The sequence below is a fragment of the Columba livia genome, chromosome 4 (assembly GCF_036013475.1).
Source record: "Columba livia isolate bColLiv1 breed racing homer chromosome 4, bColLiv1.pat.W.v2, whole genome shotgun sequence".
Classification (NCBI taxonomy): domain Eukaryota; kingdom Metazoa; phylum Chordata; class Aves; order Columbiformes; family Columbidae; genus Columba; species Columba livia.
The window spans coordinates 12,788,528-12,812,705 of record NC_088605.1 but is presented as its reverse complement, the minus strand read 5'-3'; the positions used below and the strand labels follow the sequence as shown (position 1 = coordinate 12,812,705).

At 40.5% G+C, this 24,178-nt stretch overlaps 1 protein-coding gene across 3 annotated transcripts in view; it reads left to right on the top strand.

Annotated features, from left to right (window-relative positions):
- Positions 1-24,178, top strand: part of TBC1D14 (TBC1 domain family member 14) — a 69,929-nt gene that overhangs the window by 22,608 nt on the left and 23,143 nt on the right. For 2 of the 3 annotated variants that reach the window (XM_065062603.1, XM_065062604.1), the window contains exons 3-6: positions 363-483; positions 18,880-18,998; positions 21,621-21,703; positions 23,783-23,900. In XM_065062603.1, coding sequence (XP_064918675.1) covers positions 363-483; positions 18,880-18,998; positions 21,621-21,703; positions 23,783-23,900 — 441 coding nt within the window. Of the gene's footprint in view, positions 1-362; positions 484-14,561; positions 14,717-18,879; positions 18,999-21,620; positions 21,704-23,782; positions 23,901-24,178 lie in introns of those variants that run through there. The other variant, XM_065062605.1, reaches the window with a different exon arrangement.

The window sequence follows — 24,178 nt, the reverse complement described above, 5'->3', positions numbered from 1 at the left end:
AGTGTGTTGTAAGAGGTGGGTGAACAATGTTTATGCAGCAAGAGATTTCAGTGTCTTAGTCTTATTTTAAAAGAGTGAGGCTGAATGATCTAAAAAAGAAGGCTGCTTTTTTAGAAAGTTACAGATGATTTTTTTTTTATCTACTAAAAATTCTTATTTAACCAAGTCCATTGCCTAGTATGGTGATATTGCTGCATAATGTACCTCTGGAGGATGGGAAACAGTGGCTACCAGCACAACCACAAAAAGGAGTTGGAATGTGTGAATGGGGCACATAAGGTTAGCAAATTGTCTGTCCCCCTGTTTTTTGTGATGAATCAACTCTCTTAATCAGACCTTGTTGTTTGTGGTTTTTTTTGTAGGAATTTGTTTACCAGAAAGCAAAGTGCAAGATTTGAAAAACAAAATGATGTGGGATGGAAGTTGTTTGGAAAAGTGCCTCTCAGAGAAAACTCACAGAAAGATCCAAAGAAAACACAAAAGGTATTTGTTTAACTCTGTGTTAGGATTAGTGGTGAAAGTTAAGTTTATGATCTGTGTAATGACTGTGAAGCTTGTTTCTTTGATGAGTTGTGCACAATTTCTTGGGCAGTATCAAAGAAGGTTCTTCATTGAAGTTCTACTTCCATTATAGTAGTGCCTTTCAAAAGAATATGTTCTACGTGGTCATTACATTGAGTACTCCATGAAAATGCCACTTTGATATAAAGCTTTGCATGTGAAGATTCGAAGTATATTAATGTGTCTTTGTGTTTTTTAATAAAGCTTAGCAGAGATTTTGAAAATCTTTCAATTGTCTTTATCTCATTGTAGTTTTCACTGTTTTGTGGCCTTTGTGTCATAGACCCATCTATAACATGCTGTTGAAAGGGAAATGGTGTTCTGCTGGGCATTGGCTTATCTGTGCTTAAATAGTAATTAAAAAATGCATAAATTCAAGATAGAGCGAATGTGATGGAGTGCCTGAAACTTATGCAGGAACACTGGTTTCACCCATTCCTTGTTTTCTGAAGTATTTGCTGTTTGGAGTTGAAATTTTCCATGTGTGGTCCTTGATGAAAATTTGGTTACTGACTTGAAATGTTGGAACAACAGAGTACAGTTCAGAATAAGTACACGGAATAAAATTGTGTGGGTTTTTTTGTTGGTGGTGGTTTTGTTGTTGTTGTTTTTCCTTGTACAGTGTAGTTCAAAAGGGAATTGAAAGGGTTTACTGAGGTGGTTCCTTGAATTAAGAAAAAATTTAAAAGCATCAGAAACATGAAAGAATTTGGGTTTCTCCCTGTCTTCATTGCTGCTTAACTAGTTTTGACATTGGTTTTTATGTGTGTGTCTCTTGCTTACATTTGCTGGTAGTTAGATCCATGATTTGTCAAATTTTAGCAGCTGTTTTTTGGGATGCAGGGGAAGGGGCTGAAGAGGCTATACAAAATCCTCTTCAGGCCTTACCTTACTGTGTCATAAGGTAATAAAAACACAGTGAAAACCCTTTTTCTCCTTCTTTGCATATTTCTTCAGAACCTATAGCATTATAAGTTTATTGAAAAACGTAACATTTCAGAGTACTGGTTCTACTGCAGATAAATCCAAGTACATTGCTAGTGAATCAAAGAACCTGCCTTCCCTAGGGGGAAAAAAATCTTGTGAAATCCAAATATGTGGCCAGTAGTTTATGAGCTGCTCTTTCAGTGAGAAGGGAACAACCTCTTTCAATCTGTCTTGCTTGATCTGGGATTTTTGCGTTGCATTATATAGGCATTTTATGTGTTTGACCCTTTTGTTGTATTTCATTCAGTTCTTACTTAGTTGGGACTGTGGGACTAGTAAGGTTTGTATGGAAAGAGACCGTGCAGTTAGAACTTCAAAACCAGTCTCTGTGTGTGAAATGAGATTGCTGATTTGAAGGACTGAGCTGCTTAATTTAGGGTAAAGTGCTCTGCAAATCCAGGTATCTCATGTGACTGTTCTTAGCTGTAGCTAGGCTGTGAATGTAAGTGAACTTCAAGCAGCTTTTTGCAGTTGTCGTTATGATCAACTGTTCAGACTTTATCTACAGCTTATCTTGATACAATTAACAGTTCTGAAGTGCTCACTGAAGATTTTTGATGACACAATTGAAGGGGCTTAATCATCGCAGTACTCTGACAGTGTATTTTATTGTAGTTATCTGTTGTATTATAAGTGTGTAAGTAATTTATTAACATGTTGTGTTTGTTACTGGTACTGTGAAGATTTGTCCTTTAGATCCAAACATTGTGAGTATTCAGTATTTCTAGAACATTACAACTTTGAATGGTTATATTAAATTTGTTAGAAAAAAAGTAGCTATTAAAAAATTACGTGGTATGGCATCCAACCATTAGTGAGTTTCTGGCAAGATTGCAAGTCTGAAACAATTGTCTCCAATGCCTCTTGTATAACAATAATTAGAGCTTCCTAATTTATTTGGTGCCTTCCTGAAGTTATTTTTGACATGTAAAATTTCTGAGACGGGGCTGTAAATAACTAATCCAGTCTCACCAGCACGCAAAGGCACATCCCAATTTAGGCCACCCCTCACGGGTTGTTTTGACAATGACAGGGTAGCACTTGTGTTGCAGAGTTTTTAGCTTTTAGCCCTTTGATTTGTGCCTAAAGAGCTTGCATATGTTTAAGTGGAGAAGTTGACAGTACATGGCTATTGGGTGATGCCTGTTGGCCAGCACCAGTTCCTTCTGCTTTCTGGAGAAAAAAACAAAGGCGGGGGGGAGGTAATAGGCCAGAAGAATGGATGTTCTGTCTCTTTGTACCAGGAGGTATTTGATTTCCAAGACCAAGAGAGTCTGTGATCAAGGTAAATAGTCAGTGTCCTAGTAGGTGATTTCAGTGTGTGCACTTTTTCCTGTGGGGCATGAAACAAGGTGGCTGTTAATTGTCTGTGCTTTGTGTATGCTTTACTGACAATCAGGCTTTTTTTTTTTTCTTCCAGAATTGCTGGGGCCTTCCTTAAAGCTCAGTGCAATGGGAGTTACACTTGCATTATATGAAATCAACTATAAATGTTAGGTGCCTGAGAAGCCAATTGTTTGGGGATACAGAGTTGGTGACTGTTTTGGAGCTCAAGACTCCATATCCTGGTCACCAGTGTTTTATGACTTGACTTCCACACTGTCTTATGCAAAGAGATGTGGAAAATATCGTGGAACACTCTTACCTGAATTTGTTAGTTATGGGATCTGGGTCTTGAAGACAGTGTGGGAGCTCTGAGGCTTTGAGCAGTGGTGGCAACATGGTGGTTGCTAATTGAACCTATGGAGAGAAGTGGGTAGGACACACAGTCTGAGTGGAAAGTACCACCTGGACACAAGGGACTAATTCAAACTCTAAGGATTCTCTTAACATAGCATTGTGTGTAACTTCCTATACACTTCAAGAAAATCAAACTGGAGGGAGAAAAGGGAGAGTCCGTTTTTCTGATGTCAGGAGGGTTTTGAACCCTGCTGTCTCATCTCTTGAGCTAATGTCATGATTTGTAGCAGCAGTCACCTGTCACTCCATGCTGTGATTTTCTGATTATATTACACAACTCAGCTTGTGCAGACTTGATGAGAAATAGTTAGGCATTGCCCATGTGCTGCTGGCCACAGTTTCATGGGTGTTGCTTCCTTCCCATAGTACATTTTATTCCTTCCGTCTTGTGTATGTGCAGGATTATCTGACTTCATTCATAGGATTCAGTGCTCTGACAGGCTTAGTCCTAATGTTTTGTGCTGCTGACAAGATGAACAAAAGAATTGTGCGTTGGCGTGCCCTTGTAACTAACTTTTCATCACTCTGCCTCTTGGGTGTTCATCTGGATTTGTTCTGGAGAGACACTGGTAAAGGGTTTCATGCCTGTTTGCTGGTGACACAAAACTGACAAGCTTCTGAGAGTCTCTTACTTGAGATGCCTCAGGTTTGGGAAAGGGTGGATGTACAGGCTGTGCTGCCTGCTTGAGCTCGACACTGCCCTTCCTCTTCCAGTTCCCACCTCTTGCTGATGCTGGACATTACTGGGGTACTTGAAACAGGGCTTGTTTATTGAGCAAGAGCCTTTCCATTCTCTGGCTGCTTAGGCTTGGCTTACTGATCCTTTTCAAGTCAAAAAAACCCAAACGTATTCCTACCTTTCTTCCTGCAAATTGTCTGTTCGCAGTGATGTTACTGTCTACCTGGTAAAATGCTCATTAGCCCACAGGTAGTAGACTCGGTCTGCCTGGCTACAGAGGCTCTTGAGTCGTGTTTCTGTTAGCAAAATCTTGGTCTAAGTTAATTCGGGAAGGCAACTTAGAGGAGAGGTGATCAATTCTTTGTCATGATTTTTACTTGACCGTGGTTTCCCATCTTGGGCAATGTAACTTGTTTAGACTGTTAAAAATCCTTTGGATTTTCTAAGATGCTACAAAATAGCCTGACTGTAGTACTAGCTACCGTTATCAATTTCTGTTTGTATCTGTCCTCAAGTTTCACATCTGACCATTAGTGCTTGTTATGAAGCTCTTGGTGCACAGGAATAAGGTGACTGAGCCACCAAGTAATCCTTTCTCAAGTCAACTTCTTTGACTTCTGGACAGACATCAAAGAAATCTATTGTGCAGGTCGCTAATTAGAGCCCTGTGACTATGCAGTTAATTTGGCTGTAGACTCCCATAGTGAGTTAATTGGTATATTCGTGGTTCCATATTTTGATACCTTTATATTTTTTTTCACAGAATGAGATGAACAAAGTTAAATGCAAACTTAATATTCTAAAAAATAAGGATGTTTGTGTGCAGAATTAAAAAAAAAAAAAGAAGTAGGGAATTAAAACTATATGAAGGGAAAAATCTTTAAATACATTCACATTCTATATTATTCTGGTACTTCCCCTGTTATAAAATTTGTAAGAAATAATGCAATAGTAAGGTGTGTGTTTATGTAAAGCACAAAAGAGAGGGGGGAGGAAAAGTAATTGAACTCTGAACTGGTTTAAGATTGTTCATATAAATACCAGTTCTTATTTCCTTCTGGCTGCCTACTTAATAAATAAATGCTGAAAACTGCAGACCCTCAGACTTCAGTTGCCATTAACAAACTGAATATAATTATAGCCCAGCTGAAGATGGTTGTACATACACAGCTGAGGCCAGACGCACTATGTAAGGAGCAGTTGCATTGTTTTCTGTCTGACCTCCCACCAAAAGAATGGTCAAACAGGTTTTTGAGCGCATAAACCTTTTCTCAAGTCCCATAAAAACTTCTAAATAGCTCTCACTTGTTCAACTGGTATGTGTAAGACATGGCATCATACTCTGTTTTAACAATATGGGATTAAAGTCACTCCGGCTAAGTTGGTGTTTGGCCGGCTTTTACTGCTGACAGGATACGTGATAAAGAATCAGTATTGGCATACGCTAAGGCTGGGCTGCTTGTGTGATCACCAAGAGATTTTATACGGTTTTTATCCAGTTGAATGTTTTAAAGCTTAAAAGCTGTCAGCAGAAGTAACTCCTCTGAGAAGCTACAAGTGCATTTGCAGTGGAGGTTTGCATGGTTACTTTTTTGTATCAATTATCTTCAGGAATCCTGCTTAAATAGAACTGGTTACGCCAGTTGCTTTTGTAATTGATGTGTGAAAATGCATTAGAAGTCAGATGATAGTACCTCACTGAGAGCAGTAACTGAAGTTAGATTATCTTCCTTTCTCGATAGACTGTAGAGCTGAGCTGGGTTCTGCAGCCGCTGTTGCTTTCAGGAAGTCTTTCCAGGATTGCCAGGAACAGCAGGTGTAAATACCATGTGTTTGCAACTTCTTTTTTATTCCTTTCAGTGGTTTTGTTAGTGAATGCCCTTGAAAAAGAAATTCCTTTAAAAATTCAAGAAGAGTTACTATTGTTCTCAGGACATCCTTTGGTTGTCTCCTCTCATGTGATCAGTCTTCACAGAACTTATTTGCAGCTGCCCAGTCAAGATCTTGTGTACTAAGAGACTAATGTGTATAGAGGAAAGTCACATTTTAGGTATATCCTGCAGATGCATTACAGCTATCTTCCCTAAAGGAGCAGCTTAAATTAAAATACTTTATGGTGTATTTATCTTCCTTTTTTTTTCTGTAATGTGAAAATCCATTTTTTAAAAACATTGCATATTTTTTTCCCTTCCAAATGCTCTATGACCCTATGAAGACTGCTCAATTTAACTTCAACTGTATAAATTCCATTAAGAGCACAATGGGATATGTTCATTTTCCTTGAGTTTCAATACCAGTAAAATTCAGCATATATAACAGTTGAGGCCTTTCAATAACAATCTTAACTCAAAAATTCTAAACTCTAAAACTCTAAAAAAAAAACTCTAAATATTATATTATTTTGTTTGCTGACATTCCATATCAGAATATTTAGAATTCCTAATGGTGGTTCCTTAATAATAAAAAGTAACTATGAGTTTTAACCTAGGGCTTTTCACTTTTCCAAACTTAAAAAGATCTCAGACTGTTTTAGGGTTTATTTGATCCTTTCCCCCCCAGTCATTCCTGTATTTGTTTCCTTTGAGGAGGGAGGGAGGTGGAATAGTCTAATTTCTTTTTTGGTACCAATGATAACATTTCCCAGCTGGGCTGTCTTCAGATGGAGACACAACAGGCTTGCTTTTAGGAAATGAATCAATATGATTTACCAGTTATGTTTTTCTGTAATAATTAGATCATGACAATATGTGGGTTCAGTTAAATTCAATTGTACTTAAGCTTACTTTGTAGCATGCGATATGGTGAAAATGAGCCCTTGAAAGAGCTAAATACATTGCTTGGCTCATAGGTAATCCTTTTTTGTGGGATGAATGGTTAAGTTTTTAATAGCACTCAATGAAAAACCTGTGTAAGTTGATTTGGATCAGTTATCATTCAAGTCAATCTTCACTTGATTTTGTTTTCCATTAAGCTATTACCCCAGTTGATTAAAAAAAAAATCACTTTACTCAACACCTAGTGTTTGGTTCAAATCTATTATGTGGAAAAGAGTTGCAGAGCAGCAGCACCCAGCAAGAATTACTGAAAGAAATTACTACAACTCATGCTTCAGGCAGACAGTGATAAGTGCTGAGAGCAGTGTGTTCTATCCAGTTAAAAAACAAAGAGAGAAGTCCAGCGTCTGCTGCCGTGTGGAGGTTCTGGTGCAGGCCCATGAGCAGCAGCACGGCTGTGCCGCCACGTGTGCTGCTTCCCCTGGCCCTCTGCTGAGGGGCGGCCGGTGTCTGGAAACACCCAGCTTTGGTGAGCATTTGCGTTGAGCACACGCTGTGCTGTGTTCAGATGGTCCGTTCGGGGCCTCGTGAAGGGGAAGTGCTTGGTTCAAGCTGGCTGCAGATTCTGAAAGGAGCTAGATCTCTCCAATTTTGGATAGAGCATTGTCTTCTGCTCATACTGACTTTGCTTCGGATAGATCACTGGTAAAATTGTTGTGTCTAATAATGTAGCTGATAATGGCGAGGGGGCTGTTTACGTGTAGAGTTCATTCACAGTTTAAAGCATTCTAGGTATTAAACTGTCTAGTGCATTTTTTCTGTTCTGCAGTAGAAGTCCAGGGGTGTTAATGAGTAATTTCCTGGTTTTTTCCTCCTCTGGGTTCCTTTCTACTTGTCGGCCATCAAAAACACAGGATTTCAATCTGTTGTGCTGTGCCCGAGTTCCTTTTTCTTCCCAAGAATAAAGAAACAAAAGCTCATTTGCAGTGCAAGAAGACATAGTTACTGTGGTTACTCTAAAACTAACCTATGCTTATTCTTGTTGCGGTCTCTAGAAATAAAGGTGTAACTCTTATTTTGCCACTTAAGAGTTATAACCCTAAACTTGCAAGTTGCCTTAATGCACTGCTATCTCACGTCTTTCCTTCTCATCCAGTTATAAATATTTTATCATAATAATTTGTAAAAGGCATCTATTTTTTCATAAATAAAAACAAGTAAAGAAAAGAAATGTTTTGCAACTGAAGTCCTAAAACATCTCTTGTTCTCCAATATCCAGAAATGTACTAAACAGATTATTCAGCAATTCCAGTTGGCTGTATTACTCTACAGAGCGTGTGTTGCAGTTGTCCTGACTTGAAAATTACCTGCCTCAAACAAATCTGCTATCATATTTAAAGAGATAAAGCAAGCTTCTATCCACAGTAAATGAAAGGGTAATTGAATACTATGGCAAAAGGATTGTTCTTGAGTATTTTAATAATAAAAGAATGTAATGAGACCCACCCTGGTGTTATAATCTAGCAGAGTCTAGCTGTCAAAGTGCTGCTTTTGATGCTCTTGGAACTTCTTCCCTTATGTTATGAACATGTGAAAGCACAGAATATGTTACGAACATTAAGGTAATAGGAAATAATAGGCTTTGAGTATCAGTTTTAACAGTTATGGCAAGCTACGAAGTATTTTTTTAAAGTGAGAGGGTTCCCCCCAACCCTTTCCAGTTTTAAAGCTTTTATTTGAGTTTTATCACTCTTTAACACTCCTCATAAATTGTCTTGGTCAAAAGCCCTGGAAGCTGGAGGGATCCTAAATAGGTATAACAGGCAGGTTTTAAGGATGAGTATCTCCTTTCTGGAATAAAGATACTAAATAGTTATAAGTATAAGCTTTGTTAGTTGTTATTGAAGTTAAGATGTCAGCTGCTGGTCTCTACTGAAGGGTCTGTTTCAGTGCTAGTAGTATGTTTTAGAGGAGATGCAGTAAGTTTAAAGTTGTCCATTGAGATGGTAAAATTTCTCTGTCTTAATTGAATTAGTTACTTTGTAGCCCTAGTTGATGCTTACCATTAGAAGGAGTATAAATTGGCATGGCACAAGATTATTTTTAAATGCAGGAAAGCACAAATTCATTGAAAAATACTTGACTTGTTAGAATGACATAAACAGCTCTTCCTGCCCCACAGTTTCAAGGCCAGGGAAGGCAACTTTTCAGAAGACCTGACACATCGGTTTAAGTTCCTTCTCATTTGCTGTTAAATGAGGATCCAAGATGCAGGTGGGATCTATGTGTCTGATAGTCCTTTTAGGTAGATACTGGAACACTCACATCTTGGTGTCAGTGTAGAAACCTTCCACCATGCGTGCTGAACAGCAACACACAGAAGGCGTTTGGATTTTTTGTTTCCACATGTGTTTTAAAATGAAAATAGAAGTCTGTAGAGAGCAAGCCTGGAAGTACTGGCGCGTAATTTTGAACACTTAGAAAAACATTGCTGTGAAGCAAAGCTGGAGAGAAATCATTAAAGGCAGGTGTGTTAGTTTCTGAATACTGTGGTGGAACTGTCTATCCTAACAGGAGACTAGAACTTGCATCAGTAAATGTAAAATTGATGAAGTTTTGCTAGACTTCAGTATGTTATTTCTGTGTTAAACAGCAGTAAGCTCACAAGAAACCTGACCCAGAGGTTTTCTTTGTCTGTCTTCCAGTTTATACATCTCCATCTAAATTAAAGAATAGGGAGGAGGTGGAGGTTTTGAAAGGCCAACTCTTACCATGCTCACTAGCAACAACAAACAAAGCTGATGTTCTTTGGCTCTGCAAAATGAATGGAGTTACCATATGTGTGTTAGTGGAAAGCCTGAGGATCTGGATGTATGGATTTTAAAACACCCAGACTGGTACTTTTTCATTAAATATCTTTCTGAAAAAAAAAACTGGGAAAATATTTCTTCAAATTTAATATTCTCATTCTCACTCTCTGTCTCTTAGAGGACACTCGATCTCATTTTTCACATGATTTTATTACACATTTTTTGTGCCTATTAGTAATTTTCACATAATGCTGCACCTTATATTGTAAAGAAGGTTGTATTCTGGAAGATTTCCATGTTGATACAATTTTTTGTAAAATACAGAATGCACACCACCAAATGATGAGAGATAATATGAAGCACAGCATCAGTGTGAGTACAAAAGAAACTTTTATTTGGATGTCTAAGAAATTGGCTTCAGTAACTGCTTCAAGGGTAATTTCAGGGATCAGAGAAGCAAACATGGATGTAGGAAAACACTGAGTGGCTTTAGTGCAATAGACTGGTCACGTTGTTTTTCCGTAATTTCTAAGGGCAGACAAGTGTCCACCTTGGAAAAGTCAGAGATCCTTAGAAATGCACGAATTTTGATGAGGAAGCAGATTAGAAATTGGCAGAGGGGTCTGAAAAGGGGGGGGGGAAGTGAATTGTGGTTAAAAGTATCATGTGAAGTACCTTTTCTCACACTAGTTTGATGTACGTACTGAAGTCATGTAGCTAAATACAAGCCTGCACATACTTATCTATAAGACAGCTGTTTGCAAACAAAAATAGTAACTGTGTGCTGCTGTGAGTGTAAACGGCATAATGCTACGAGTTGCTGTGCATTGCAAAGTAGATGGCATTCCTGGGTGGCTTGTACGCTGTCTTGAAGACTGCGAGTATTCTACATCATATTTGCAACTGATTTGAGAACTTGGAAGATAAAATGCCTTACTTCTGTGACTCCTTTTCTCTATCCCAGAGTTTACCTGGTGCATTGGCCATTTCAGCAGCTGATGTGACATGGAGAGTGCTTGTATTTCTGTGTCAGGTGAGCGGGACAGCTCTGACACGCTCTTCAGCCAGACTGAAGAGCGTGTTATTTGAGAATAGATCAGAAAGATAAGTTTTCTTTTGCAACATCAGCACTGATGTGAAATGTCAGAAGAAAAAGTTGCTGAGAGACGATTTGGAAGGGTATGGTGCTGAAGCTATATAGAAGACTGAGGTGGACAGATCAGTGACCAGACATGTAGTTTATGTGAAATTGTTTATATGTGAAGCTCACATCCAGTGCTACCTTGGTCTCTGAAAGTGACATTTAAGGGGTATGCTGAAACCAGATGTTGATAGTATTTTATTCTGGCAGATATTAAAAAAAAAAAAAACACAAACAAAAAACAACAACAAAAAAAAAAAAAACAAAAAAAAAAAAAAAACAACAAAAAACCCACAGCATTTAGCTCGTATTCTCTTGCTCAAGCACTTATCAGATGCTTGCTGTGCTGGAAGACTTTCTTACAGATGTTTCCACTTGTTTGATACTGCAGTGTATCAGATACTATCAGTATATAGGGAAACTGTGCACATGTTTGTATATGCAGATTAAATTACATCCTTTTCAGTGTTCTAAGCAGCAGGGAGGTTTTTTTGTGACTGTGACTCATGCTGGAGTCACTGGTAGCAGTATGCTGGTTACAATAAAGAGCTGTTTGTAAGCCACACAGTTCATAGGTATGCTTTGTCTCGGAGTACTTCCAATATAGGGAACTATTCTAGCTTCCTTTTTAAAAAATAAAGCGTGCCACTCTACATGAACCAAAAAGCACTTAAATTATTAACATATAGCACAAATGAAACATGAACCCTGAGGGTGAGAACCATCTGATACGTAGCGTGTTACGTGACAGACTCCGAAACGGCAAACTGTTATTCTTTCTTGGAAGACCTACCTTGGCCTTACCTAGTGTTAGGTTTTAAGTGTTTCTTAATTTGATGCCTCCATTGCTCAAAATACAATTGTATAAAATACAAATATGTGCTTTTTTAAAAATAATCCAGTGGCTGGAGCACAGGGCTTCAAAGCAGAGGATGTGGCTTCTACATCTTTCTCTGCTGTTACCCTTTTTGAAGATGTGTGTGTTGTTTTATTCTTTTTGCTTCAGTGCAATTGTGTGGGACCAAAGTTGCAAGCCCAAGTTCTGTCTCACCTCTAATCAGAAGAGAAAAGTAGATACTTTTCAGGGCAAAAGAGGGAAATTTCAGAGCACTAGATGCCTAGAAGCAGGTAGTGTGGGGTTTTCCTCGTCTGAACTGGATGTAGTCTTTTACCCTTAATTGCTTAAGCATTCCTAATTTGTTAAGTATGGAACAGAAGAATACTGTGCTACTACAGACAAGAAGGTTGTCCTGGTGGAAGATAAAACTTTACGTCCATAACATTACGTCAGTCAAGTTGTGTCATCATGTTGCTATTTTCTGCTCTAGTGTCCTTTCTATAGCATAAGAGGTTTACATATATATATATATATGTGTGTGTGTGTGTGTATGTATATATATATGTATGTGTATATTGTGTGTATATATATGTATGTATGTGTGTATGTATGTATGTGTGCATGTATATATATGGGTAAAGCAAGTAGGGGCGATGGATCTTGAACCATTAATTAACTATGGAACTTGTCAGATCACTTTGGCAAAGCGTGCAGGTTGAGTGCACAACTCTGATTTCTCAGGTTGTCAGATCACTAACTAATAAACTAAACACATTTCAGAATAGTTCTGTATTGGTTTTGGAGTTTAAAAAAGCCTCCATATATGTTTGCAAGTTTAATATCTGAGCTCAGCAGTTTGTATTCTCTTTCTGTTGAGTTTTGAAGGATATTTTCGTAATTCAACAGTTGCCAGTTTCAATTAAGCTTCTGAAAGAACAGTCCTGCTGCTTACTCCTTTTCCTTCCATTTACTTCCACATTCACGTTGCCCCGCAGCAGGCATTGCCAGAGTAACCGCACTAATCCAACAAAACCAAAGGTACTACTTTTAGCAGTATCATTTCCCCAATCTAGTGTGTTGTGCAGTCACACAACTACGTATGGTAATACAAAAAACTGGTGTGAGGGGCCAGAAAGGCAGGGGAGGGCACTGAAGTGCTGAGTGTGTACCAACCTAAGTTTATCTGGTAAACCACTTTATAAAGAAAAGGCAAGAGGTTGCAGATGGACATGCAGTTAGAAAACTATGAAGCAAGAGAAGGGAACGTTGAAGCAAAATTTAGGTAGCAGTGAGACTCAAAAAAACAGGAAAAACCAATTTTCAGTTTGCTTGTGCAATCCTGGTCCAGTTCCTATCTTGTATGCTGAATTGAGGCGAGGATTCCAGTGGAAAAAATATGTAATTAAAGCATGTGCGCAGATTGTTCAGGTAGCCTCAGGTGCTCTTATAATTGAAGCAGCCTAAAAATAGTGACTGTTACTGTCTGTGTAACGTGTGGCTGGGTACGGCTTGAGTTGCAGATCTTCCCATGTCACCAGAAATCACTCTCCAAATCAGTGTTTTGCAGAGTTAGTTGTTTGAGCTCCTCTTAATGTGAATTGATACACGACTATTTCCTACATCCAGAAGAGCTGCAGTTTCCTTCTGTTTTCATCATGTGAAACCAGAGAGATTTACCACAGGATTACTATTGTCCACCTAAGGTTGCTCTTCCTCATGATCTGAAGGGGGTTTTTGTGTTAGTAGCGATAATTTTACATAAATGTATTTTAATATGTGCGATAATTTACTGCTTCAGATAAGTTATGAGGAAAAGTGTTATCAGTGGAGGCTGGAGTGCTTTCCATTAACTATATTGACTTGCCATCATGGTAATTATTAGTGCTCTGACACTAGATGCTTGGATGGCAGATGTCTGTAATTAATTGGTGATGGCGGGAATGAAGCCAAAATACTTTTAAACAGTGAGCTCTTCCTCATTTGGTATAATAGCGCTCCATCTGTGAATTAGATGAGAAGTTGTGAGTTGAACACATTAGCTAACTCAACAGTTAGAAATTTTGAGAAAATAAGTTATCTCAGCTCTTGCAAAGCCACCTCTTGAGAGCAGAATGCTGAGGTGACTTTGGTTGTTTTCGAGTCCATCTTTGCTGCTCGTCTTGTGGTTCACGATCAGGCCTCGAGCAGGGCAGCCTGGCAGCTGCAAACTGCAGTCAGTGAGACGAAGGACTGTGAAATCCTGAGGAAGGGACAACTGACGGCTGCAGGTTAACGGTGAACAGCTTAAAAAGTGGGTCTGCCAACGATGGTGCCACTGCAAGTTGGCTACCTCCCCGGAGTTAGATATTGGGGTTCTGGACGAAGGAAAAGTCGCAAACCTAATTCGTCTAGATTGGGGCAAACTATTTAACGAGATGTGATGTGGAATTTGTCCGAACTGTGGAAGAAAGATTTGTATCTCTTATATTTTAGCGCTGTCTGGAGAGGACAGGGTGGGAGTTGTGGTGATAAGATGCTTGTGCTGTAGGGGTATTTCAGCGTGACACCGCTGCTGTTCCCTCTGGACGGGTTTGAGCGCGGGTGAGCTGTGGCTGCCCCTGCCCGCAGAGCCGGGCCGGGCTGTCCGGGGGTCGGTACCGCTGCCCTTGGCCGCAGGGTTGTGACGGGCCAGCCGGGGGTCGGTACCGCTGCCCGTGCCCGCAGGGTTGACGGGCCAGCCGGGGGTCGGTACCGCTGCCCGTGCCCGCAGGGTTGACGGGCCAGCCGGGGGTCGGTACCGCTGCCCTTGGCTGCAGGGCCGGGCCGGGCTGTCCGGGGGTCGGTACCGCTGCCCGTGCCCGCAGGGTTGACGGGCCAGCCGGGGGTCGGTACCGCTGCCCTTGGCCGCCGGGCCGGGCTGTCCGGAGGTCGGTACCGCCGCCACCGGGCGCGCCGTGCGTGCTCAGGCAGCGCTGGCCGAGGCGGAGAGAACCGATCGGCTGCGCCGGCTCCGCGGGTGATTACGGAGGCTGGCGGGGCGGGGCGGGCGGAGGCGCCGCGGTGGGCGGCCCGGGCAGGGCAGGGTCGGGGCGGGCGGCCCGCGAGGCCGTGCGGGCCCGGGCGGCGCCGCGGCGGGAGCCAGGCCCGCGGTGCGGGGCGGGCATGGGGCTCCGGGGCCGCCGCCTGTGACAGGCCGCAGCTTTCATGGTGAGTGAGGGGCAGCTGGGTGCGCGCAGCCGTGCCGCCGGGCAGGGCAGGGCAGGACGGGCGGCTGCTGGGCGCTTGGGTTCGGGGAGACGGGATGGGTGGGCGCGGACTCTAAAGCTTATCGGTAAAACCGGCCTTGTCTTCTCCTAACTCGCCTTGCCGGGTCCGGTAGCAAATCCCTTCCCGGGAAGGGGCTCCCTTTGTGTGAGGCGTCAGGGCGGCGGGACCCTACTGTGGGAGGCGGTGGCTCGGAGCGGCCCCCTGGGCTGGGGCCGCTCCCGCCGGGGCCGCTGGCGGAACCGAGAGCTGTGCCGGCCCCGCCGCCTCCGTCCCGAGCGGCGCTGCCGGCGCTGGAGCGCTCTGGCGCCTGCCGCTCTGTCCCCGGGCAGGAATATTTCATCTTCGGCTGCCTCGGAGGGTGGTTACCTCCAAATACACAGGGCCAAGGCGAGATGACCTTGGTAGAGCAGTCGGTGTGTTGCAGGTTCGGTTGTTCCCGGTCCCCGGAGGCTCGGTGGGTGTGTGGAGGCACACAGCCGCCTCCCGCCCGGTGCCCTGGGTCCTGTGGCACTTGCCCTGCTTTCTGGTGGGTTATTTGTGTTTCTCCTTAAAGATGGCTTAGGATCCCTTTGCAGATTAGCGTCTCTTTAAGAACTACAGGGGGTCACCACAGCTTGAGCTTTTTGCATCTCAACTGCAAAGCTGTCAGGTTCCACCTACAGTTAAACTTGGTTTCGGGGGTGTGTGCTTCTGTGGAGTTTTTTGTTTGTTTGCTTTGGGTTTTTTAAATCCGTGCTTTGATCTACAGCACACTATCATAGAACATCTTCAAACCCTAGTTCAGCTGTTGTGCCTGAATGCTGAATAGCTTAAGACAGAAACCTGGAAGACAGCCTAAGTGATCTCAGTGATAACAATGTATTTTAAATTGTAAACGATCAGCTCATCCTAAATTGATCCTAAAATTAATTTGCAACCATATCAGGTTGGTAACCCCTAATCACAGTATAGAATTATTTGTACCCGTGAGAGATTTGAGTGTGAATTAAAAAAAAAGAAAGCTTAAAATGAGCTATTGTGTGGCTCAGCCTATCGCAGTGTGCCTGGATGTGCAAATACTTCCACTTGCTCAGTCAGCACATACTCTTTAACATGAGTTTGTGGAGGCTTCATTGTCCTTCACTGCTGTATCATACGTTGTTCTCGGTTCAAACTGCATTCTTTTCTTACTGGAATAAAATATCATTTTCATGAGCTTTTGTCATCTGTGAATTTTGGTGGCTTTTTGTTAGGGTTTTTTTGGCGGTGGAGTGTGGTTTTATTGTTGTCAGGTTTTTCTGTTTGTTTGTTTTTTCCCTAATTAAAACCAGCCTTGTGGATAACAACTGTCACCAACAGACATTTTTATTCTGTTTTTTTGGCTACTGGTGAAAAGGATGATATTGCTACAAAAGACTCATACTTGTAATCGGATAAAATGTGCCACTCCCATTTTTGTGCTGCTCTGGCTTCTTTACCATAGGTAGTGCTGAGTGGAACACGTCAGTGAATACTTGCTGAGGTACAGGGTGGGCTTTTGCTCTTTAAGAGGTCTCAATAACTGTACTAATCTGCCAGTACTGTAACTAGCCATCCGTATTTGAAAATGAAGCATTCCTTAACCAAGAAATTCTTGGAAGAATGATATCCATCTGTAGTGCTGGTCTGGAAAACATTGTGCTTGGCCGAATGAGCTATCCAAGATAATCCTACTGTAAGGAATAACATCCCCATTGCAGCCGGGTGTGTACAGTTTTTCTCGTCTTCCAAAAGCAATTTTGCTCACTAGTTGGCTTTCAGTGAAAGAAGGCCCAGAAAAGAATTTTCATAAGCAAAATTAAGCAGCTTTTCTGGAACTTCTACTGTAATAGGCATTGGGTACATGTCTTTTAATGTCAAGTTCTGTGATGCTTCAGGGAGATCGATATATGAGGATTTCTGCATATTGGCAGTTGGATGCTGGATGGTTTTTCATTCACCAGCAGTCTCTCAAAGGAGTAAAAACGTTAGATTTAGGGACAAAGTTCACTTTGTCCGTTGAAGCAGCAATGGAGGTTAATATTTGACTGTGTTAATTTGTGAAAAATAGCTAATAAAAAAGTCAGTCTCCTCATTGAAACTGGGAAAAAGAAAAACCATTAGCCTCATTCCTGCCCACACTGTATTTCTTTCCTTATTTTCTCAATAGAGGTTTTTTTAGTGAACATCTTTGTCAGCACGAGCACTAGCCCTTCATTAAACAAAGCTAAGTATTATTCAGTAGTCGCAATGCGTTTTTCTTGGTTCTTTTCCTTGTTTTCAAACTGATGTCATGCATAGCAGCATTAACTGGTATTAATGAGCCAGACATTCCCAATTTGTGACAGTGTTTCCTGTCACAGCAATGCAGGCATCACAGGATTGATTATTGAGGCAGTGCCCAGTTAACACACAAGGAGAAGGAGGGTTTTTCTGTGTCCCAGGAGCTTTGCAGACCTGCCCCTGTGAGTCCCACAAAACCTAGCGTGAACTAGAATTGAATTGTATGACTTAGAGTAGAAAACCACGGCTGTGTTGCTTGGCATTTGTATGTATTTTTCACCTATCCCCTTTTTTCTAAGGTGGGGTTGGAGGAGAAGACCTTTCTGGAAGTGGTAGGGAGCCTGTTTTAGTTTCTGAATGATCCAGGCTGTTCTGACTGTGTTGGAAAGGCTGGATCTGTTGCCCAAGGAAGTTTTGACCTGATTGACAGGTTAGGTCGAGAGAAAGAGATCAGAACCATTTGAGGAGCTGTTTGTGCTAATGGGACACCGTCCATGGCTGGAACACTGTTCGTAGGGCTCATTTATAATGATTAGTTCTCACAGTATTGTTTCTTTTATTTTAATAGAAATTGCATAAACAAGCTACACATGAGAACAGGTGGGTCTGGGAAGTGGCAAAATTCATTATGAAGTAGGTTGTAGAAGTATATATAATATGGATTTTTTTTCCTGTATTACTGTTTGACTGTGCTGTTTTTTTATACATCACACTTTGAATACTTTATGTTTGCTCTAGTATTTCAAGCATTGGAGTAGATGGTAGTTGTGTAAAGTTGTTTTGTCCTGCTAGGCTATGTTTTTGATACATTTTGTTCCAAAATGATGTTTGTAGGAAAAATAATAATAGCATGGTACATGTAACGCCAAGTCCTCTAATGTAGATTGTGGTGATACAGTAACTAAGGGTGAAAGGACCTCTGAGTCTCAGGGTTCATCCACTTGGATTTTGAATGCCTTCGAGGTCAGAGGTTCCACCACTTCTCAGAAACTTGTCCCAGTGTTTGACTACCTTCCTAGTGTTTGTTGTTTTGTTGTCTTTTTGGTTTTTTTCCCTAAGAGCAGAATTCTCCTTGTAGCAGTTTGTGCCTGTTGTCTTCACGTTCTTTACGCAAGCTCCTCAGAGACTCATGCTCAGCCTTCACTGTCCCATTCCTGCTGCCTACCAAAGATCCTGCGCAGCCTCGTCCTCCGAAGGCTGAACAAGCCCAGTTCTCTCAGCCTCTCCTCGTGTGTCACTTGCCCCAGACCCCAGTCATCTTGGTGCCTCTTCACTCATCCTGCTCTGCTGTGTCAGCATCTGTATTACAAACACAGTACCTTGTGCTCTGTTAGGCTTTGGGATTGTCGTACTTCAAGACGTCATAACAAGTGTGGGGTTTGTGTCTAACTGTGATTTTAACCTCCCCCTCCAGTCCTTGAAAGGTTGCATCCTAAAATAGCTCAAGTTGGAGAAATCTTACCATGAGATTTTAAGATAAGGAGCTTATGGCTGGTTTTGGCTTCAATTTCAAAATCATGTAAATGAAAACAATAATATTTTAAATAGGTCTCAGTTTATACCTCAGATAGTATGTGCTGTTTGTAAGCTCATTCAGTACTGCTAAGTCAGAGGAACTTTAGATGTTGCTACAAACAGAAGGAATGGAAAAAAACATCAAATCTCACTCCTGAACATAAACTGAAAAGCTTTAAGTGGACTGCAGTTGGGAAGAGATGTGAAAGCACTATCTTGAAGAATTTTGTAGGCCCTGTTTAAATTTTTATGTGCATTATATTGGTGTTCTCCACTCTTGTAACCTGCCCTGTCTTTTGCTTCTCTAGGAATATGAAGAAAAAACTGGACGAGCTCACAGACCACTCTCTCCTAAACAGAATGTGAGGAAGAATCTTGATTTTGAACCCCTCTCCACTACAGCACTCATTCTAGAGGACAGACCAGCGTAAGTTTTGGGAAATACCACAGTGAAGGTGCCTTTAAAACTAGACGAGCAAAGCTTTTCTTACCGTGTGTATTTACTTAGCTTAAACAGATGATTTAAAATTTAAAATAGATTTTTTCTTTTTCAGGCTAGTGAATATGAAAGTGTGCTGATTATGAGAAAAAAATATTCCAACAAAAGTACCCTTATTTTATAATAAAAGCATCAGATTTGTATGAAAGGAGGAAATTAGGAGAGCAGAGCTCTAGATTTGAGTAATTCTAACTTCTAAACATGAATAAGGGGTTTTTATTTTCTCTGAGAGAACATAAGCATAGACGCGAAGCTGGTATATGCTAAAGAAATTGAGAAGCCAGGGTACAGTGTCCTGTTTACACAGAGAAAGACCACACTTCCATAAATAATGAAACAACATAATGATTGTTCTGCAGTGGGTTCAGCATTGCATTTTAGAGGTTGTCCAGTACTTGCTAAGTTGTTTCATGCTGTTACTGTAAGGAGATTCTTGCAAACACAGATGAACTCCATAGCGATTTACTGGCAGCTGTTCTACCACGGTTTGCTGCTGAAGCACACAAAGTCATGTTTAGTCCATTTATGAATGGTACCCAGCCTTAAAGGCATGGCATCTGCGTTTTTAATAGAGCTGTGCATTGCTGTAAAGAACTGACATAAGTCTGTATTTTCATCAACAAGCTGGATGAAGAATGCTCATCAAAGTAGGGTCATTTAGAACAGTTTTTTACTTGACTGGTGGCTGTGACAAGAGTTCTTGGTATATCTAGAGCAATATAAGAGTCATTATTTGTTATAGCAGGTTTTATTGTATGCAGCTGCAAGCAATACGTACTAGCTTATTTGTTGTATTTAAAACGTGTCTGTTAAAAATAATTTTTTATGTGAGATGGTCTGAGAAGTACAGTGCTCGGGTTGAGTTAGTGATACATTAGAGGATAACATTCAGATTTTGCTTTCTTATTTTTCTACTGTTGATAGACTGAGGAACTCCCAGCACAAAAAGTACTTTTTAAGATTCTGTAAAATTGAATTTTCATTTCTTCTGTCTAGTAGGGAAAAGTGCTCTGGACAACAGTGCTGTCCTTTGACCTATCTTTCTAAATAATCTTTTTTAATTGTTTACTTACAGTTACTGTACACTTTTTTAACATATTAGGCTTTAATTATTTTTTTTTTTAAATTTCCTATGGCAAAAATATTTAAAACTTCTGTATGAAAAATGTAGTGAGATTTTTTTCACTTGTAGGGTTTGGGTAAAACTGTATAGAAAAAAAATCAATAGATACTCCATAATCACTCTAGCTTTAACTGGAAAAAGTGTTAGGTGAATCTTAATAGATAGTAAACACCATCTCGTGTGTATGGTGTTGTCTGTAAGAGACAGGACAAATCATTGAAGTGGTGGGATTTAATTTAGCAGAACTTGCGTTGTTTCATCTGTTTTTCCTTTCCAAAGTTTCCCTAACTTACACCACTTCTAAAGACTTGGATTTAAATAAGATGTTGGTCAATTTACATAAATGAAACTGCGAAAGAATAGGTTGTTCTCCATGGTTGACAATGACGCTCATGTGAAAATCCACTTGTTCTTGTCACAATCTTGATACATGCCTACGAATATTTTTAAAAATCGCCTGGCTATGCATACTTTACTGATAATATGATTATGTAAATAGTGAAGGATGCTACCACTAGTGGTGACTTATGTTGATGGGTAGCAGCTGCCTGATGTGTGACACCTTACAGGAATGTGACAGTGAATTTTTGCATAGCTTTGTTATTAACCAAAGATATAAACTGTCCCAGGAATACAATACAGTGTTCTGTCATACAGAAGGGCAGAATACTTAGTTGTTTCCTGTGTTGATGTTTTGGTGATCCTGTAGTTGTGTGAGATACATAGCGGTTATGTTAATTACAGATATGATTAGTTTAAAGTTAATGTGGTCTGAGATATGAGCATGTGTATTTGTATGGCAGATACGTTACCGGTTCAGGCTTTAATCACAGATCAAAAAGGCTGTGCTAGTGTTGAGAAATGGAGAATATAGAGGATGACTCCAGTGCCACTTGTTGCTGTAGAAGCGAGGGGGAGGAGATAAGCCTTTAAAATAGAAATGGGATCTCAGAGGGTGGAGGAGAAAAGGAAGCTGGTGTATGGGGTCCTTACTGTGTGGGGAAATATTGTGAATGTAACTCTTAAATGAGGTACGTGGTAAAAGAGAATATGTTCTTGCATCTTATCTGTACAAATCAGTTTAAATAAAAAACTACCAGCTCGGTATATACCAGTATACTCTCTTTATTTATGAAGATCAGCCTGTGGGTTCAGTTGGTTTAATAATAAAAATGCTGAAATTGCCAAGCATAAGGAAATTACTCAGCATATTTTGTATATAAACGTAGTCGTAGCTGGTCAGTGTTCTTTCCGTCTCTTCTGCTGACTCTGGGGAAAAAAATCTTTCCAAGGATCCATTGCTCTACTCTTTGATCATGTATTTTGACAAGAAGCAGTATATGCTTTTCTTTTAGAAGCGTGCAGAAATTTCTTTAGACAGGCTTGCCAACTTCTAAGACTGATTATTATTATTTTTTATATTTAAGGAACCTCCCTGCAAAACCAGCTGAAGAAGCTCAGAAACACAGGCAACAGTACGAAGAAATGGTGGTTCAAGCAAAAAAAAGAGGTGATGGAATTTCTTGTCTTCAGAGGAGAAAAGTAAAGTTTAAGGGGTGTTTCTAAACCTGAAATATACTTGTGTCAGTCTGCTGCTCTGTGCCATGAGGGACCTGTACCTCCCCTCGAGAAGAATCAATCCAGAGAAGAGAGAGGGATGGTGGCAGTTTAATTTAAAAGCCCTATGCCAAGCTAAAAAAGGAAACAATCCAAGAATCCAGCAGGAATGCTGGAATACTTAAACAATTGAGTGGCATCTGTTTGTGTGTTTGAAAAGTTATTAATATATTGAAATAGATTATCAGTCAAATCAGTGAAGACTAGACTTACGTAGATAACTACAGCGTATTTGATAGTTTCATGTGGGGAACAACCTGCTGAGGCTGTAGTACATAAATACATAATTTTCCACATAGGAAAATTAATGTAGTTATGTTCACTTGATAATCTGTCTCCCACTTAAAATTTACAGCTTTCCCAAGGTTTTGCTAATCACTTCTGTCTGACGTTGTTCACAGAAGGCTCTCAGCAGCACTGTCCTGTGCACATCAGGTGGAGCTGAGAGTTGTGGTTTCCTTCTGCTGACATTTTTGACCATCTGGCTTTTCTAATAAAAAGCGTTGCAATAATAGGAAATCTGGACTCATAGAAGTTTCGTGTCCAGTGAGAGCTACTGGAAATTCTTCTTTTTCCAGATGGCCAGACCTCTGAGCCATATGAAACAGTGGAAAGGTGATACGAACACAACACTTGCTTTCTGCAGTTGACATATTAATAAACCTGTCCTCTCGTGGTTTGAACATCATGCAGCTACCAGTGAAGTTCTAATTTCATGCGACTCCTGTGTTAGCACCGCACTTAATGTGTAGTAGTCCAAAGGGGCTTCTCTGTTCTTTCTTTGAACATAGGGTAGATGGTTTGGGAGAAATGGGCTGATGCTGAGTTTAGGCAGTGGGCCAGCCCCTTGTGCTGTCTTCACTGGACTGGAGTATGTCATTCAGTCTGGATAAATATCTTGAGAAAGTCCCTTTTCCCAAAAGCCACTCCAGAACAACAGCTTTGCAGAGTGATGTGTAGAGGTCAGGAACTCAGAGTATAAACACCCAGTTTTTTGTTTAGAGAATAATTCAAAGCCTGTATTTAGGCAGACTTACAATGAGCTCCTATCACAGCTGAAACTATTAGCAGGCAGTTGGTACAGTTCTGCTCAGGCACAGCTTCTGTTGGGCTTTGAAGTGGACCCATCAGGTTGTGTGTGTTCCTTCCAAAGACCTTGTTCACGGTACTGCTGTCCTTCAGTTAATTTCCTCACCAGGTCAGAACCTTCACACGTCCTGTATTTCCACATTGCTGCTCTAAAGAGCGTCTGCCTGCATTTGTTAAATTGCATGTCTAGCAAATTTGCCTGTAGAAAAAAGAATAGTTGATGATTCAAGAAGAAATACTGAGTGGTGATGCAAAAGTGTAAAATATGTTTAAACTAATCTTGAAAACTTTTCTTTTTAAGGGACTGGAGGTTTCTGGTATATATATATATATATACTTGTGATGTATGACATGTAGATTAAGCATGTGCTAAGTAGTATCAAAAATGTGGCTTTTTTGATTTCCTGACAGTATATATAATTCATGATTTACAAAGACTGACACGTAAGAGTGATGAAAACAAAATGCAAAATCTGTATTATTTTGGCCAGTCTTTTTGAGTGCCATAAAACAAGGGGTGGGGCTTTACTGGGAAGCGCTCTGACCTGTCCTACCAGGTGGGGCTGTTGGCTGTCAGAGATGTTAATTCAAAGGTACTTCCGTGGTTAGATTTGAAGGGTGAAGGGAGCAGTATATTATCCGACTCCCTTTGCCCCATCCATCAGAAATGAGCCTTATGCATAGTTCCACTTTTTTCTTTATTCGCATTTGGCCTCATTGCTCAGCTTGCTGTATGACTGGGAAATCTTTAGAATTTGAACAGTCCACTGTATATTTAGGTGAATATAGTGTGCTTTTATATGGCCATATAGCCATGAATAGCTAACTGTGAATACTTGGTTTCTGTTTTTATTAACTTAAAGTGGAAATTGGTTTTCTGCAGAGCTTAAAGAAGCCCAGAGGAGAAAGAAGCAACTGGAAGAACGGTGTAAACTGGAAGACAGCATCGGCAATGCTGTTTTAACTTGGAATAATGAAATCTTGCCCAACTGGGAAACTATGTAAGACAGTATGTTATACTGAGTTTTAATTACAATTGCCGAGTCTGTGTCCTGAAAATAAGTTACAAAGTTAGCAAGTATAATTTTAAGTGGTCTTGGAAGCTTTTGTTTGAAAGTCGCTTTTGGACAGCTGCAGAAAAAATGAGCGACATGTTATTTCTACAAGGTTGCTGGAAGTTATGCTCTTGTTATTTGTCTTTAATGGAGGTTCAGAATATTTAGAACCTGTGAAACACTTGAGAAGTAATCTGTGGTAAAGAATGTAAAAGCGCAAAACG